This window comes from Pithys albifrons, chromosome 6 (assembly GCF_047495875.1).
Source record: "Pithys albifrons albifrons isolate INPA30051 chromosome 6, PitAlb_v1, whole genome shotgun sequence".
NCBI classification, from domain to species: Eukaryota; Metazoa; Chordata; class Aves; order Passeriformes; family Thamnophilidae; genus Pithys; species Pithys albifrons.
This window is the reverse complement of record NC_092463.1, coordinates 33,939,058-33,957,620: the sequence shown is the minus strand read 5'-3', so window position 1 is coordinate 33,957,620 and position 18,563 is coordinate 33,939,058. Positions and strand designations below refer to the sequence as shown.

At 40.3% G+C, this 18,563-nt stretch overlaps 1 protein-coding gene across 20 annotated transcripts in view; it reads right to left on the bottom strand.

Moving 5' to 3' along the window:
- Nucleotides 1–17,118, bottom strand: part of GPHN (gephyrin) — a 290,109-nt gene extending 272,991 nt beyond the window's left edge. For 6 of the 20 annotated variants that reach the window (XM_071558098.1, XM_071558107.1, XM_071558109.1 and 3 more), the window contains exon 1: nt 16,998–17,115. In XM_071558098.1, the coding sequence (XP_071414199.1) occupies nt 16,998–17,061 (64 nt within the window). In that variant the 5' untranslated portion in view covers nt 17,062–17,115. Of the gene's footprint in view, nt 1–16,997 lie in introns of all 20 variants that reach the window. The other 14 variants (XM_071558090.1, XM_071558089.1, XM_071558092.1 and 11 more) reach the window with 4 other exon arrangements.
- Between the last annotated feature and the right edge of the window lie 1,445 nt (nt 17,119–18,563).

Sequence of the window (18,563 nt, the reverse complement as noted above, 5' to 3'; positions counted from 1 at the left end):
TAAGGTACATACCTCTCCTTCAGTTATTAAACTGACTTCATGTCAACCAATGAGTTTCCTTGCTTTGCTTTTCTGCTTCTCTCCCTCATCCTGTTGGGGGTAGTGAGTGGGTCTCTGGGTGGGGGCTCAGCTTCTGGATGGGGTCAGCTCACCACAATCACCTTCAGTGATTTCCTGCAATTACTTCCTTTGTACTGCATTAAAGCAGTACATGCTCCAGATATATACTCCTGGACAATGGACTACTGGAAAGCTCACTTGCTGCAAAATGAAAAAACACAGGAAAAGAAACTTAAGTCTTTCAAGAATCAACATTACCACCATGGTCAGAAGTGGTAATATTTACAAGCAGTTATGTATCAGAAAATGCGTTCTTCTCAAAGCTATGGTACTATAATAAAGATGGAGTGTGGGAAATAAAAATATTTCACTGAGTTGCCTAAGAAATCATTCAAGAACATGAGGCAAAGTGGGAGAAATGCCTTGTCATCTGTCAGATTAAAAAAAAAAGGGGGGGGCGGAAATAAAATGAGAAAACAAAGATAATTATGACTATTGACCTGATAAACTGAACATTTAATCCTGTGATTCCAGAAGACGTCAACTCAAACCAGTTATGAACCAAAATGTTCCAAGACAGAAAGCACTTCACATTTGGCAGAAATTGTTGGGAAGGTCTTAAATGTACTTGCGTTCAACATGTTGACATTTTCATCTAACACCAAAAATTATCTGAATGAGATATATAGCATTATTTGATCACCAAACTCTATCAAGATTCATACACCCAAATGAAAATAAAATTAAGAAAACAACACTGCTAAGAAGGACGTCAGCATAACTTGTCATGTTACAGGCGATAAAAGATTACAGTCAGTCCCAAAGGAAGTATGTGTCTGTCAATTCACAAAAGAATAAAAGTTAAATGAACAGAAATAACAGTAACTTAAAAGTATTTTCAATGCAAAACTAGCAGAAAAGCACTGAAAAGCCATTTTCAGTATTGAGTCAGCACAACTTAAACCAAATCTAAAGATGTAAATTCAGACATGGAAGAAAATGACAGCAAAGGAACCTGTTGGCTTTACTTCTTTATCTTTCATTGTTTTTAAAGAACTAAGGTTTCTAAGGGTTTATTGCCTTGCAATCATTAAGAGTAGTATGCTCAAGCATTTTGCTCCACAGTGAGATGAGTGAAAAAGAAATGCTGAAAATCTTAGGAGAAATTCTCAATGTCCTGTCTTTTTTGTATCAGTTGGAACAGGAGTCTTAATTAAATTCTGAAACCTCAGCAAATACCCAATAGCTCTATACAGGTTAATAAAGAAATTAAAATAAATAGAATCTAATGTTCTCCTGAAGGATGAGATATTAGTAAGGTAGGAGCAGATTCACAGATGAACCAGACATCACCAGAAGTATCGCAGTCAATTCCAAACCAGGAAGCCAATCACCTTGTATTCAAAAAAAAAAAAGAGACGTATCCCACAAGCACAAGAACAGCATATGCTTCTGTGAGCATGATTAAGTGAGTGACAGGTAATTGAGTTTTGGACCACTACAAGCAGCCTCAGGTCACTGACTCTTAAACTGCAACCAGTGGCCAATGGGTGGGTACACAAGGCTACTACACATAATGTTATCCATTCAATCTTCTGATTTCGGAAAAAGTGCACTACATTAACAATACACATTTTAAAAGCCAAAGACCAGTTTTCCTTATGCATTATGAGCACAAGAAAAAAACCCACCTTCTTTCTACAGGCAGCAACTTGTTCCCATCTCTGCTGTGTGGGCACAAGCACTTACTTATAGTAAGCTGAAAGAAATTCACTGAAAACTAGCTTAGCAAAATACTATCATCTGGATCGGTTCACAATTTGTTCATTGTATACAGGAATGATTTTGCTGGGATAAATGAGACCTCATGAACAGATGAGAGCTCTATATGGGATTCATTTCACCATTAATACAGTGGAGTAAAGGATGAATTTAAAAAGAATTGCTAAAAGATTCAATACTTGTCAGCTTTGAGTAAGGCTCAGTAAGGAATTTTTAAGGAGAGACTACTGGGATTACAAGCATCTGGTATATTTGGTTTATTATTCTATTCTTTTTATAAAAATTATTTCCTAACTTTGCCCTTCTTAAACTTCTCTTGGGAATGGGAAATCTTTCCCCTCTGTTTAGCTGGTCTGCTGTCCATTAACAGCCTTTACGCTTAGGTCTCTACATTCCTTGCTAGAGGCTGTTCTTTATGATATGGTTTTGATTTATAAATTGTGGCTATCAATTCCCTCTTTAGTTTCTTTTTCTCACACTTCCTGTAAAATGCTATTTTATTATTAATCTATAATCTTTTTTCCAGACAAAGTGGGGTTTCACATTATGAATTCTTTTTCAGTGACAATGGCATTTGAGTATTTTCTGTTACTTTAAAATCACAGTTCCACTATAGATGTACCTTAATGCTGAAGATGCTACTTAGACAGCAACTCTCTTTAGCTAGCTAACTTTATCTCTAAACACTGCATTTCAATACCAATACCATGGTCTGTATACAACAGCCATGGAGACAATGGAAACATACAATGTTGGACAAATGCATGAACCAGGAGGCTTCTGAATTGCAATGAAATAAGGCCTTAAATAAATGCTTGTGGTCCATGGATCACAATTATACAACTACATTATCTATCCTCCTTCTTCATCCCCATCCCTCCCCCTTTTTAAGGAAATATCAAGAATCACAAAGCCTGACTTACCCACCCAGCTGTTCCTGTGACTGGCTGTTCCAGTTACCTCCATCACATGGATAACAATCCACTCAAGAGAAATGTAATGATTCTCTTCAGGCCAGCAACAAGAAGGCAGGCAGGACAAAAGTGAAATTGTAATCATTGATACATACTACAGTAAGTGTTTATGCATGTGTATATATATATATATATATATATATATATATATATACACACACACATATATATATATATAAATATACGTATATAGTCTTCAAATTAATTGTTAGGAGTACTGTAGTCAAGATAATAAGTTAGAAAAACTAAATGTTAGAAGTTTTGACTATTAAAAATTAACACATTCATAAAAAGAGACCCTACTTGCCTGTAAATGTGTAACAGTGTTGACCTTTTCCCAAATTTAACACTGCAGAAGTCCAACATTCATCTTTTCTAGTTACCCAACATATGCAAGTTCCCAGATGTTCAGCTCTTCGTTAGGCACAAATGCCTAGCACAACCTTCATACTCATCCAGCTACTACTCACATGAATCAAAGACGTTTAGGTACAAAATGGGAAAACACGTCTTGACTTAGGCCCTCCTCAAAAAAATTTCCCATAATGGGCAAAGCCCATGATCTTCATGAGCTTTGAGGTTCCTTCCAGCCCAGGCCATTCCATGATTCTATGATTCTATAATCTGATGCTCCCATTCCTGACAAGTAGATGGGGAAACCAAGACCCGGGAAAGCCAAACAGGTGGCCAAAGTGTTTCTTGGGGTGATAATGGCAGAACAGAGCCTTAAACAATTTACCTTCCCAGCTCCAGGAGCCCACTTCAGTCAAAGCTGAACTCAGTGATCTTGGAGGTCTTTTCCAACGTTCATCATTCTGTAAAATCGTTCCCTTCCTTGACTGTGGGTTTTTTTCAGCTCATTCAGCACAGGCAGTGTCTCTGCTTTCCATCAGGACAAGCCAGTAAATAACACCAAGAGAACATCTGGCCTGACAAAGCAATACTTGCAAGAAAGGAGACAACACAGCCAGAAAAAGCAGTGTCAAGACTACCTTCAAAATTGATGCAAGTGAACTACACAAAACAGAATACATCTGTGTAGTGGTTTTAGCTAGGCCTCAGATTGGCAGGTTTGGAGAATCTACATGGATTGGAAGAGACAGCTATCACCTGACTGGGTAACCAGGGATACTTCATACCAGATGACACAAACCTAAGATATGAGTGCAGGAGTGGGAGGTGTTTGCCCAGTTCCATCATGGCTGAAGTACAGGCAGGACATGCTACAGTTGTTCTGCTGTGCTGGGCCCTGTTCCTGCTGCCACTACATTGTATTTTGTTTTAGTTTCAGGGAAGTAGAAACATTTTGTTGTTGTACTTTCTGTTTCTTGCTGGGTGTCTTTTGGGTGCTTATAGATTTAGAGTGATGAAATCTGTTTTTCGGTGGAAGGCAGAAAATTGTTGTTGTATCTACCTTGTGTAGAGTATGTAAGCGTGCATTGTAGTTTCTTTTGGTTTTCTCTTTTCAGTATAAATATATGTGGTTGGTTTAAGCATTAACCTAGTTTTGAAAGTTTTTTTTCCTTTCTCCCTTTTCTCGGCTGGAGGGAGGGACGCTCTAACTCTGTACTTGGGCAGTTGGCATTTTGCCAGCTCAACCCAAGACAATCTGTTTGATCCGTGTTCAGGAAGTGGAAGTTCTACCTCCCACATTTACCCCTCACACCTTTGCAATTCAGTTCCTCCCTCAAACTAGCACTCCTGAGGTCCCTTGCTGAGTTGATTCAGTTTGTTCAGGCTGCAGAAAACAAATCACTCAAAAAGAATAGGTTAGCCAGTTAAATTTGTTTTGCACAGAGTGAAAAATGGCAGGATAGAAGAGTACTAGGAAAGAACAAAAGTGAAAAAAATTTTCAAAGGAAGTAAAAAATTGCCAGCCTTGCTCGCCATTCACCTACCGGAGCAGAAGTCTGCAGAGCTCAGTGCTGAACCAGATCACACAGCTGATTCAGCCCAAAAAGATCCCTTTTTTTTCTGGCAGGTTAAGTTTCAGCTGTTTCAGTTCTCTGCCTGCACAGCCACACAACAGGTTATGCCAGCACAGCACAGCATGGCAGTGAACAGGCAGCAGTGATGACAGAATCACTGCCAAAATTCCATGAGGTGTAAGATTAAATCTGGACAGAGTCCTGCTGGGCTCTAGAACAGTGACCAGTGACAGCAGACTGCATGGTAAACCTGAAGAAAATTATCTCTGAATAACTCACCTTGAGATGTAGTGAATGCAGGTATCTAAAACCCCTGACAAGCTGCTGCAGGTATTTTCCTAGGAGAGGAGGCAGATAGGTACAGGCAGGGCATGTTCAAACTAAGTGTTATTGTAAACATGCTGCTTCTGTCATTTCTTCATCTATAGCTTTTACAAAAATTTGTAATTCTATGGCTAATTTTGGACAGTTGAAATACTTTTACCTACTTCAGCACTTATGCTAGTTTAAGAGCACTTTCATGGCTAGTTGACAAAAGCATGTCTCACTTTCTCCAGAGTATCCAAAGATTCAAAGGTTATGCCCTTGCCCATATCACCTTCACAAAATGCACAGGAACAGTCCAAGAGCCAGCATCTTTCCACTTTCCACCATTAGGAAAGTCTCCTCAGTGCTACCTACTGAAAGCCTTTCAGGCATGCACAAGAATTCTAAGAGGTGCACACAATCCTGCAGAGGCAAAACCCAGAAAATAGTGTGACTATATTAGTGCTTATGGTTCAAGAGTGTGGCTTTTGAACTACCCCAAATCACCACACCTCGATTCACACTGCAGAGAAGAATCAAAATACAAACACTGAATTCATTCTGGACAAAACTAAATGAGATAACTACCTGAAGGGAAGTTCTGGCCCGGTGGGAATTGGTCTCTTCTCCCAGGCACTCAGCAATAGGACAAGGGGGCACGGGCACAAGCTCTGCCAGGGCAAATTTAAGTTGGAGATCAGAAAAAAGTTCTTTACAGAGAGAGTAATCAGGCATTGGAATGGTCTACCCAGAGAGGTGGTGGATTCACCATCCCAGGAGGTTTTTAAACTGACATTGGACGTGGCGCTGAGTGCCATGATCTGGTAAATGGACTGGAGTTGGACCAAGGGTTGGACTTGATGATCTCGGAGGTCTTTTCCAACCCAATCGATTCTATGACTCTATGATTCCATGAGATGTACTCCAAGAGCCCACCTAATGTTCTCCAACAATTACTGAGGTTGCTGCAAGGGTTTTGAGCTACAGTGCGGCACAACACTCTGAACAGTGCGAATGTGAAGCCCCCAATACACAGATCTGCTTCTCTAAGTCAGCACTACTTGCTACCCCAGCCTTCACTTTAATTGAATGAAATTACAAAATTAACTTAGTAAATTATAGTCAAATGACTTAACATAGGTACAGCACAAAAAATAAAATATTTTTAATTGCCTACTTATCATTGCAGAATTGAGAGAGTACCTAATTTTTAAAATATAAAGAATTTCTGCATCTGCCTGGGGTTTTTTCCTGCAATGGCTGCTAGGTGGAATGCCAGCATCTAAAGGGTGTTAAGTTTAAATTTATACTTTGAAGAAATTACAGTATGTATTTTACTATTGCCTCACATGGCTCCAAGCTGATGTTTTCATGACATTTTAAACATTGAAAAAGATCCTCAATGTGCCCTAATCATTAGATTACCTTCTACATCCTAATAAGATCTCAACCATTCATTTTAAAGTAGTTTTTATCCACATATTTTTCATATGCACAGCTGATTTTACTTTCTGGACACTGAAGCACAGGTAGAACATTTTTAGCAGGCATGTATCTGGTGCAGAAAAAGGATCCTAGGAATAATCTGAAGACGTGCTAAAATTATTCTGGAGTGTACCGGAAGCCACTACTATTCTGGCAAGAAATACTAAAAATTATTACTATGCCACATCTAAGATCTCCCTTATGATTTGATGAATTCTCACAGCAACTTACCCATAACAATAATGAAATACAAGACACACTATCAAGGAATTAAGAGACTTTTCTAATATTAAAGATAATCCATGATGCCTCAGTTTAATGCTATACAGAAATTTGCCTCAGATGCCTTTTCCAGAAAGATGTTCTGTTCATCAAAGGACTCGAAAAAGTCTACTTGAACAATTTCCTAACAAAACAATGGCGAAATGACAACTAGTATTTTCACTAATTCTCTTTGATCAACTGCCAAGCCAAAGAGAAAAGTCATGTACTGAAACCATTGTGCATGAACTAGGACCTTCAGAATAAAGAAATAGGAACAGGCAGGTGAGCTTCCTTGAAGCTTAACGATCACAGGAAATTCTTCATCAGTTGCTTTTTTCATCAATTGCTTTTAACATGAACTTTTGCATTTCCGTTTTGATCTTTGATGCTCAGAAAAAAAGCCTGAGTATCAATCAGATAAGAAGGTCCTGCACATTGGAGACACTAGTAATAGCTTTAATTCTTACCATGCTGGAATTTAACTGGCAAGATCAGACCTTAAGGTTTGACAGCTTACCTTCCTACTGTGGAACAGGGCACATTCCTAAAAAATAGATGTCAGACTCGCATTAGATTCTGAAACAGTTTACATATACATAACTTGAACCACATACAGCTTACTAACATGACCATTCCCAGCTTCTTGAAGCTCTGTGCCTTGCCTTCTGTCCAAAGAATTATATCATATAGCCTGTAGTCACATTCACTTGAAAAAGTTCTAAGATTTCTCTCAAAAAACTCAACACCCTTCTAAAACTCCTGGTTTATTCTACATATCTTGTTCTTGTTTATTCTTTTCTTTATTTTGTTAAACAAATGCCAGAACAAATGTCTGGATTACCAGAATTGTTTGAAATCCCTCAAAATAGGAGGTTAGGAGGGAAAGCAATTCCCTCTGCAGACTTTCCAGTCTGTTTGATTACAGCAATCATTAAGAAAGCCCATCAACAGGTATATTTCACAATAACTAGAAGTACTTTGATTTAGATGCAGCTAAAGCCAGTAGTTAGGGAGTTATTCCTCACTGACCTACTGCATCTATCAAGACATCTAACTATCTAAGAAGGAATTCCTTTACAACATCATAAAGACAGGAGGAGAAAAACCTGCAGATTACAAAAACTTGCCCTCAAAACTCCCCTTTATTATACTATTTGTTTTGTAATATTCTCTAAATCTTTTTCATAGTGTTAAGTCAGAGTATTACAGCAATTATGAATTTAATCAGCAAGAGTTACACACGTAACACCTGTTGCAACTTTATCTCAGGATCCCTGGAGTTTTCTCAGTATTATCTACAGAAACACTTTGTCCCTGCACTATCTTTTAAAGATACATTTTGCAACTTTTTTCCTCAATATGCTTAATTTCAGCTTATTTCTCCAAGGAAGCTGATTTTGAGACTCCTTGACTTGCTGTAGGCTTATTTAATGTCTCCCCTTGTGTATTCACAGAACTAAAAAGGGAAATTAGGCTTAAAAAAGAGGAAATGAGAAGTATGTATTCCCTTTAATCTTATGAAGGGCTTTTCCCTTTTTTCTTTTTCTTTTTTTTTTCCTGTAAACAACAAGCATTTTTCTCACCAGACAGGTACTTACTTTAGGCACTTGCTGCTTTCTCCCAGCTTTTTTCCTGAGCTGAGGTTTCTGACAGGGAGTACACAGTACGCCTTTGGCTTCTCACTGTTTGCACTGCCACTACTCTACAGCATACAAAAGAACCAGGTAAGACAGAAACTTCCTAATACCTGTTTGAATATCTGGAAACCTTATTCCAGAAATGTCCTGCCACACGCACTTTCCTAGGACAGGATTTGTACATACCTAGGTAAAAAGATACATACCTGCCCAACACAAATATCTTCTCTTTCGCAGTCTGGTTTGTCTTCCTAATCCCATGAGAATTCTTTCAAGAAGGGGTAAAAACCAGCAGAGTAGAACTGTACTGGCTTGCAGAATTCCTACCTAGTGCCACATTCAATGTTTCTTCAAGAATTATTGAATGAAGACTTACAGACTTCACCTCAGGTCCTGCTATCAATTCCTTCCCAAGCGGCCTATCCCGGGGCATTAAAAGCAGCTTGCCAAGAGAAAATGGGATTTTTGCCTTTTTCATGGCAAGCATCATTTCCAGAGGTCCTAGAAACCTTTCCCTTCTGGCGCAGATCTGTAGGACACTTCACTGCAATTCACTTTAATTCCTGAAGGATACATATTATTTTTCATCCATACAGTATCCCATAAAATGATTCTGAACAAACAGCTCACTTCCTAGATTTCAGTATGAATTTTAAGCCTCTCCATCACACATTTACAAAAAAACCCAAAGCCAATAATCATCCCTTAAAAAAAAAAAAACAAAAAACCAAAACCAAACAAACAAAACACAAAAAACCCCACCACAAAACAAAACAAAACACACCATATACTTTAATGTATACTTTTATTTCTATTTTCCACTTTTAGATCTCAAAAGTTATACACAATAGCAAGGAAAACAAACCAAAAAAATACATGCAAGGGATTCTTCAAAGGGAAAATATTCCACATGGATTTTAAATTCCCTACAATTTACAGGACAATGAAGAAAATCTATAATTTCATAACCACACAGTAAGTACTAAAAAGCCCCAGAAGTATTATAGTTCAAAGCCCACAAGTATTCTTCACTTTCTGCTCTTTACTACATAGTAAGTGATATAATTTAATTAGGAAAGGAAAAAGTATTTCTGAGAAACACATATTTCTACAGCTTTAATCCTAAATACATAAGCAATACTTCATATATTTATTATATTGCTCTACTTGTACAATTTGTATGTTGAATATATAATGAAGTGTCATATGTAAAGCTACTAAAGATTACTGCTCTAGGTAACTTGCCTATGGAGCTAAATTGAGTCAGTTCTTTCAGGCCTTGGTATATATCAAAAAACACTTCACGGCCCAAAACCAGATTTTGTTACACACAGTTGTTCCCTAATCATTGAAGTCAGACAGTGGAAGTCTTCTTGTTTATCTCATAGTATGAGGAACAGACACTGCATTTTATTCGTAACAAAATATCATTCACCCCCATTGTAACAGTAGGATAGAGCCCTGTTCTGCAGGATTTTGCAAAATGTACACAGAAGATTATTCTTAAGGGATTATGCTAATTTTTTTCCACTTGACAAGTTAGGCATAAAAGAGGCCTCAGTAAATTAGGATGAAAACAAAACAAGTAAACAAAACATCACACACAAATCTCTTACTTGCAAAATGAGATTTTCTAAGATAACTGCTGAATTAAGTCTATTTTTCCCAAGTACTTTTTTATGAAATTACTGTTCCTTTTAAATTTTAACTTCTTTTTCTCAATTGTTTTGTGATTTAATGCAAAACAAAACAAAACACAGCCACAAACCTAAAAGGCTATGCTAGTTCTTAATTAATTAAAAACATTACATAGGAAAAAGGCTGCTACCTGCTCATTTCCCTTATGGTTATTACTCTCCTATTCTCCAAGGACAGTTTTTTCAGGCATTCTGCTTTCAAGAATTCTCTCACACACAACACTACTCATATAGAACCATTTCAATTTAAGCGGTAAAGAGTTTCATACTACATCTACACATAGGAAGAGAATGTAAATTATTTCTTTTACTTAATTCACACTTCAAGACCTTATAAATATTCAACAAGAACTAAAATTTGTTCTCATTTTTATTAATCATGTCCTCCTGTTGCATAAGAATCTCACAAACTGCAGACAACAAAATCCATACTTGCCTATCTACAAAAAGAAAAAAAATTATACCCTCTCAGAAAAACTCTTTCAACCATCAGAATAAGAAAAAATATGTTCCCACATACTGAAAATTAACTTGTTTAGCTGTTCCAAGTTAAAAATAAAGCAAAGTGCAAATTTAACTTTCACTTCACAAAGGCACTGCACGGCAAACTTCCTTGTTTTCAAAGTGCTTTAAATTTCAAGATAGACATTTTCAGAAAAGCTGTTGGTGAAATATGATATAAAAGTTCCTCTCAACAAAGATGCACTACTCTCTTTCTCACCTGGAAAACAAACAACCAAACAGACAGATATGGCTAAATCAACATTAAAGGCAGAATGCTGTGTCTGCATATCAGGCTTTTGTGTGCTTGGCTCTCCAAAACATGGCCCAATGATCACATATTCTCTTACTGTCCAAGTAACAAAGCCAGCAGACCAAACAAAGGTTATCCCAGAACTAAGATGGTCCCCATGAAATTCACAATCACTGACTTTTAAGATAAGTAACATGGAAAGTTTTCCTGCAGTACTAGAAAAGGAGACAAATATAAACCTAGAAAAGCAGATGAAAACATAATGTAATGGGTATGCTCTGTGCTTCTAAATATGAACTACAGACATGGAGCGTGGGTGAAGATGGAAGTCTTTCAACTGTATTTGGATAAGTAAACTCCAAATCAAGAAACTGAGTACACAAGACTTCTTACCCCTGTTCTATAAAAGCACATAAACCTCCAAATTAATTGCTATTTCTTACATAAGTAGGTATTTGTTATTTCTCAACTATACATAGATGCTTTAATCTCTTGCTTTAGACGCTTTTAATTTCAGTGTTTCTACTTCTTCCCATTCAAAAGAAAGAGTATTGTAGCACACAAACTAAACAGTAAGTGCAAGAGTCTGCTCTATCAGTGGGATTTCAGTCACTTGGTTTAGTTCCACACTGCGCATTAAAAAAATGAGAGGAAAAAGCCAGGACTTTCTTTCTCTTTTAGTTTAAAGGGTAAAGCACAGATAAACTACAGAAAAGAAACTATGTGATTTCCTGGATCACATCCACAAGACATTAAAGCTTATCATCATAGCCCTATCAGAAACCAGAAAGAAACACTTTGGTGAAGATGTATGGCTACAAATGGGAAAGAGGGAGATCTAGATTCCCTGGATAAACTCAACATTACAACAGCCTTACAGCTGAGAAGGAAAATCAATGTTGCCCCAAATCCAGAATGTTTTACTCTTAATGAAAGCACAGCATTTCTCCATGTCCAGAATTCACTTGCTGAACTACGCTTTTAGAAAAAACTAAGGCTTCCAGGAAAAGCTACTGCCTTTAATCTATGTTTTGAAGATGAATGCCCAGTAAGGCATAATTTTGGAAAGTCAGATCACAAACAAAAAACTAAGCAACTTCAATTTAGACAATTTGACAGTAAGTCCTAGCAAACCTAGTGTCAGTCCTCAACCTCCCACACACCTCTGTAAGAAAGTTTACCACAAATTCCAATGCATGTCCAAAACAAGAATAGCACTACCACTGAGAAATGATCTTGCAACTTGCATGTTAATAACAAAGACTCTTAGGGATAAGTTGTGAGATGGTACCTCATAAAATAGGAGACAAGCATATAACTTTTTAGCAAACAGATAGCATATATATTTCTAAAATAGTCTGACCAACATACAGTGACACCCTAAGTACATTGTTCCCCACATTTCTCAAAGATAATATTTACAAAACATTCATATCAGTGAACTTCCGATCTGCCCAAGTGACTTCTTTGGGTGAGGTTCTCAAGTAGACAACGCCCTCAGCCTCTGAGAAGAAAGCTTGCTTCAAAGTGATACATTGCAAGGAAATGTCCACTCCTTGTCATCTCAACAGCTAAATGGTCTCAGACTCTCAGACTGCTGTCACCTTTCACACTACAGCCTTAAAAGGACAAACAAAGTCTGAAGTTACAGATTCAGAAACATTTGTCTGCTTTACTGACGAGGCCTATGGCAACAGCTATCATTCAAAATATTCTAATTGTTACATAAAGGAAGAACAATGAACCTTAAGAAGAAATCATTAGTGAAGGGTTGTATGTTGCCAAAACCCTTTACTCCCTTTATAAAATATTTTTACAACCAAAGGTGAAAGGTTATACCTCTTTTAAAGCAATACTAAACAGAGTAAAAGCAGCCCAGAAAAAAAAAAAGTTAGTCTGAGAGTTTTTTCCTAAACAAGCAAGAAATACAAAATGAGGAACAAAGACAGAAAACGCTGTTTGTGTCTGGTGATGACTCTTTCACAGACCTGCCTCAAAAGCAGACAAACTGAATGAAGCATTATTAGCCAACCCCAAATGTGATGTGACAAATTTTTATCAGGCATGTTCTGAATAAAACACCAAACACATACCAAAACCTCAAGTTTTGACCAGGTAGACTAGATGCTTGCTAGAAAGAAAATAAGAAGAGAGGTAAATAAGAAGAAAATAGGGATGGAGAGGGGAAAAAAGACAATTAAGAGCAAGTAGAGAGAACCAGAGTCTGTGTTTTTCCATCCGGCTAGTGGAGATGGCAACATCATTCGGATCTCTCTGGATGGTTCTAGTCAAGGGTCTGCTTTAATCCCTCACACACAAGAAAGGTCACAGATTATGTAACTTACCAATGTCACCACTGGTAGAGCTGGATCTAATATTGATTAAATTCTGGGCACAGCACCTCAATTCCTGTTTTCTATCCAACTTCAGTATTACAAAATCCAGTACTTACTAACCCAGGTTCAATAACCTCACACCACTGGTAACTGATTAACTGTTCTGTTAGAGATATTATTCCAAACATGAACGGTTTGCAAGGGACAACCAGAATAATTCAGATTTGTATTTTACTAAAGAAGCACTGGTGCACAACAGTGCATACAGACCAGGCATATAATCCAACAATTACCACAAACGTAAACATCTCTCCTCTTTTTCATTTGTTTACCTACCCCACATTTCTGTGTCTCCGCATGTGTTTGTTTTTTAAAAGAAGATATCCGGAGCATTTAAATGACAAGGCTTTGGCCGTTGTTAGCCCAACTCTGTTACTCCATCACAAAAATCTGTGCCTGCACTACATATCAAAGGTAGGAGAGGGAAACTCCAGGTTTGGAACCTAAGTGAGCAGTATCTTTAACCTGAACATTTCATTAAGCACTGGGGCTGAATATGACACTTCCATAGTCACACCCTTTTCACATATTGCAGAACTTCTTAACAAATATTAGAACTCCGCTTTCTAAGCACAAACTAGTGAGACTTCCTATTTGCATAAGCCACAACCCTCTAGTTTACCAATTCCACAGTTCTTCAATCCGTCATTTTGATATCTCCTCCTGTTTCAGTAAGGCAGCTTAATTCTACAACTTTCTGCACAGAGACTCAAAAGTAGATATGAATGACATGTGCAAGTCCATAGATGGTGTATACACTAATGTACTTTTCCTGATTTCAGGATGATGGTTCATTCACATTGAAAAAATGTCCTAATTATGGACTTTATTCTTATCATTGACTCTTAACTAAAAGACCTTCACAGTTTGGATACAAGAGATGTTAACAAGCAATATTTGTAAAAAATCCCAAGGTGCTACATCCTGTGTAATTTTGCATTTAAACACAGTAAGTTACTTTGGGTAAACAATAAACAAATTTTCTATTTCTCTAATCTATTATACAGGTCCTAATTTGTCACAAGTGAAAAAAATGTACATTTGGGTTTAGATGGAAACTAGTAATACACACATAAACAGAGGTCTACCAAGGAAAAAAGAAATACAATACCTTACTTAAAACAAAACTGAATGCAATGAAACTAAGCTACATGACAAACTTTAATCACTCTGTATTAATATATTCTGGAGCCATGTGCATCAGTCTCTACAACAGACAAGACTAATAGTGTGCCCAGATAATTTTTTCTATGTCCTCATTTAAAAATGAATACAGAACTTTAAATTAATTCAACGGAATTACTCCTAAATAAATTTAAATTCCATCTGAATATGACCCTAGGGTGCAGTTATGGTTATTTTCTAAACTGAGTATACCAGGTCTAACAGGAACATAAATCTGTATGCCTGTGGTGATAAGACCACAAGTATATAATGCTAAGAAAACAAACATATGGCTATGGTCTTAATTAGAGAAGTTGAAGGAGTCATGTTATGTTAATTATCTAATTTCTGATCACTAAGCTATTCTAAATGATAAAATAAAAAAATTAGTTTGCATACCTAACCTTTCCATTTCCACATCCATTCCTCCACACGCTAGCCAAGAGGCAATTATTAGTTCATTTCTATGAAAAAAACTTGGAAAAATGAATTTTTTCATTTGCTGTCTTTCCACAGCTTAAACAGCAGAAATAGCCAGGGCATCCAAACCCTCCAAAGTACAAATATTCTCCTTCCAGGTTAAAGGAAATGCCAGAATGAAAATAATTAAGGTTGGTCCAATGCATGCTATTAAAGTAATACATTTCTATAAAATTTTATTTCATATCTTGAACATACACAGAAAGGGGGCTTAGAAAATTGTAAGAAATTTGACAGAAAACAAGGTGTCCCCTTTTAAAACGGCAAAAAAATTCTGTGCAAAAATATTCAGCCTGGAATTCAAAACAATGACATTAAAGGGAAAAGAGCTGAAACTCTTCTGTTTGGTTTTCCTTTAAAAACAAAAAATTAAAATCAGGCTACAAGCTCTTCTCAATGGAATTGCAAATTATGATGAAAACTTAAAAGAGTTTAACAGTGATCAAACAAGATTTACAGCACAAAATAAAAACCAATGTATTCTGAAAGATTATCTGAATTTATTGCGAGACTTAATTGTTATTTAAATTATTATAACACCATATGTATCTGGCACTGCATTCTGGGAACAATTACATGTGAAAATTATTACAACTCACTGATCAAAGAAAATAATAATCCAAGTTACAGAATATGAAGTTGCACAAAATATGCAAAGAGCATTCTGTTAGCAGGCACTCACTTCTTTAACGTTTACGGCAATAGGCACTGGCATGCCTGTCCCAGCGTTCAGGAACAACGGGAGCAAATCCCCCCAGTCTGACTTTTGCATCTTGTCCAACCCACTCTGTCCTTATTAAGAATCTGCCTGTCTGGAATTTGAAAGCAACGCTAAGGATTTCCACTTGTATTACACCGTGGTTTTGTAGCGGTTTACCGTCAAACTCATCCTGCGGCCAAGCGCCTGTCAGGCAGGGAATGAGGCTCCATCCTCGCGGCATCCCTCGCTCTCCCGGCGGCGGGATCAGCACCCGGCAGGGAACAGCGCCGGGGGCTCCGCGGGCACGGGCGCTCCTCAAAAGTGCCGCTCGGGTTAAACACCGCTAGCGGGAATAAATAACTTTCGGGTTAAATCCAGGCCTCCTTTCCCTTGAACGTACTCCCTTTCACTACGAACATCCTCCGACTTCTAAACGAGCTCACAACGCTGCTTTCCATGAACAGTCATGTCTTCTCAGGCTCCTGGTGAAACCTTCTGAGCCTCACGCCCAAAAATTTCGCTAAAATCTCTCGCCCCTTCCTTGCAGAGGAACGGTATTGACGCCCTTATCCTCTGGCACACCCCGGGGCTCCGTCCCCCGGAGCGCCAAGCTCTGTAGGCACCGGGATACCCGCACAGGCTCCCCCAAAGAGACCCCCCCAGACTGCAACACACGCACCGGCTCCGGGAGCCCTTCCGTGCAGCCACCGCAGGTCACTGCCGCGGCTTTATCACAGGCTCATCCGCGCGCTATGAGCAGCAGCATCGTAAACGCCCTGCTCCCGCTCCCAGCGGAGAGCACACAGGCACAGGCATCCCCCCGCCCGAAGTAACGGCCAGGCAGGGGGAGGGGAAGGAGCCATGCCCACGGAGCTGTCGTGCGGAGCGTGCCGCGCTCGGTATTCCCGCGGCCGGGAGCTCAGGCCGCCTCCCGCCCGGGAGGGCAGGCCCGGCACCTGCCGGCCCGCAGCTGGCGCCGGCTGCGGGCTCCTTTCCCAGCGCTTTCGCTCTCGGGGCCCCGCCGCGCTCGGAGCCAGCCCGGCCGCGTCCCGGCCCCTCCGGCGCTGCCCACCCGCCCGCCCCGTCCCCTCCGCGCGGTTCCCGCGGGTCAGTGCCGGGCTGCGGCGCCCGCCCGGCTGCGGCAGCGCTGCCCAGCGCCACCCGGCCCCTGCTCGCTGCCGCCGGCGGCCGGAGCGCCGCCCCCACGCCCGACCCCGGCCCCGGGCCTCGGGCACGGCGCGCACGGGGGAGCGGCGCTCCCTGCGCAGCGGCGGCGGCGCCACGGCAGAGACAGCCGGCCGGCGGGGCACCCCGCGGCGCGGCCCCGGCCACCCCCCGAACCCCCGCGCCCCGGCCGGCGCGGCCTGTACCTGTGAGGACGCCGACGCGGATCTGGTGGTCGTGGTTCGTCAGGATCATCCCCTCAGACGCCATGTTCGCGGCGCAGCACCGCACTGCCGGGGGGCGGGCGCGGCGCGGGCGCAGAGCGGGCGGGGCCGAGCCGGGGCGGGCCAGGGCCGGCGGGGCGGGCACAGCGGAGCGGGGCGGGTACAGGCAGCGCCAATCCTGCGCCGGCAGCGCCGGGGCCAGGGTCCGTCGGCTGACCCGAGGAGCTGAGAGCTTAGTTCTTCGGACCTCGGATAACGGGAAAAGATCGGCAGCGAGGGCGGTGACCCCTGCTTTTGACCAGCGTGAAATCACAGAATCGGTTTGGTTGCAATAGACCTCTGAGGTCATCAAGTCCTGCTCATGACCTTACGCCCCCTTGTCAACTAACCCAGGGCACTCTGTGCCACCTCCAATCTCTCCTTAAGCTCCTCCAGGGACGGTGACTCCGCCGCCTCCCTGGGCAGCCCATGCCAATGTCTAATCACCCCTTCTGTGCAGAAATCCTCCTGCTGTCCAACCTAAAACTACCCCGGCATAGCTTGAGGCCATTTCTTCTCGTCCTGCCGCTTGTTTCTTGGGAGAAGAGGCCGAACCCACGTGGCCACCCCCTCCTTTCAGGGAGTTCTATAGAGTGATGAGGTCACCCCTGAGCCTCTTTTCTCCAGACTCGAAATACGGAGATATAAAATTTGCCCACCAACTTTTGAGTTCCCGTGAGCTCAGCAAGGTGTTTTTGCAACCTTCTCAGGCCCCTTCCCCCACCTTTGAGACCTTCCCCTTTCCTCTGAGATTAACAGTTGTTTAAATAAAGCAATTTATTGTCATAGCAAGTATCCTTTTTGGCCTTACTGTATGACAGTGGAAACTCTCAAGAAGCAAATATTAAAACTCGTTTTGAATGAATTTTTAGGCAGGCGTCTTCCACACTTAATAGCAACATCATCAACCGCAAATGACAACACTGTCAAAATTGAAGCCCTCTTAGTTCAGCAGGTATTTATATTTTCAGATATTCCTGTTGAGTTTTCAATGCTATCTTGCTAATAGCAGCCTCCATATGAGTCTCCTTTCGGCTGCATACTAACAAGCAATTATTGAAAGAATTTGTAATTTGCATAGACATAAATGAACCTTTTCAGGAGTTTTCTCTAGCATATCATTTTCTTAGATGGACAGCTAGCACAAAAACGCCAAAGGGCTGCAGAAATATCCTACATCTCAGGAAGAATCACACTAGTAGCACTTTGATGGGGTGGTGCACCAGCACACAATTTCAGTATTGCTATATTGGCACAGCAGTTACAGTGTGTGCAGCCATAGAGACTGAGAATTCAGGCTCCAGGGATCTCTGGTTATGCAATGGTATAATACAACATATGTGGGTGGGTGTAAGCCTGAACCCAAAACAGCATGGCTACTGAAGATATGCTGCATCGCTGGTGCTCATGCTGCTGTTTCCACTCGGGTTCAGTCACTATGTGTTGAATATTCTGCCGTAGACAAGGCAAAAAGATTTTTTTTTTTTGCAAATGTATCTGAAATTATCT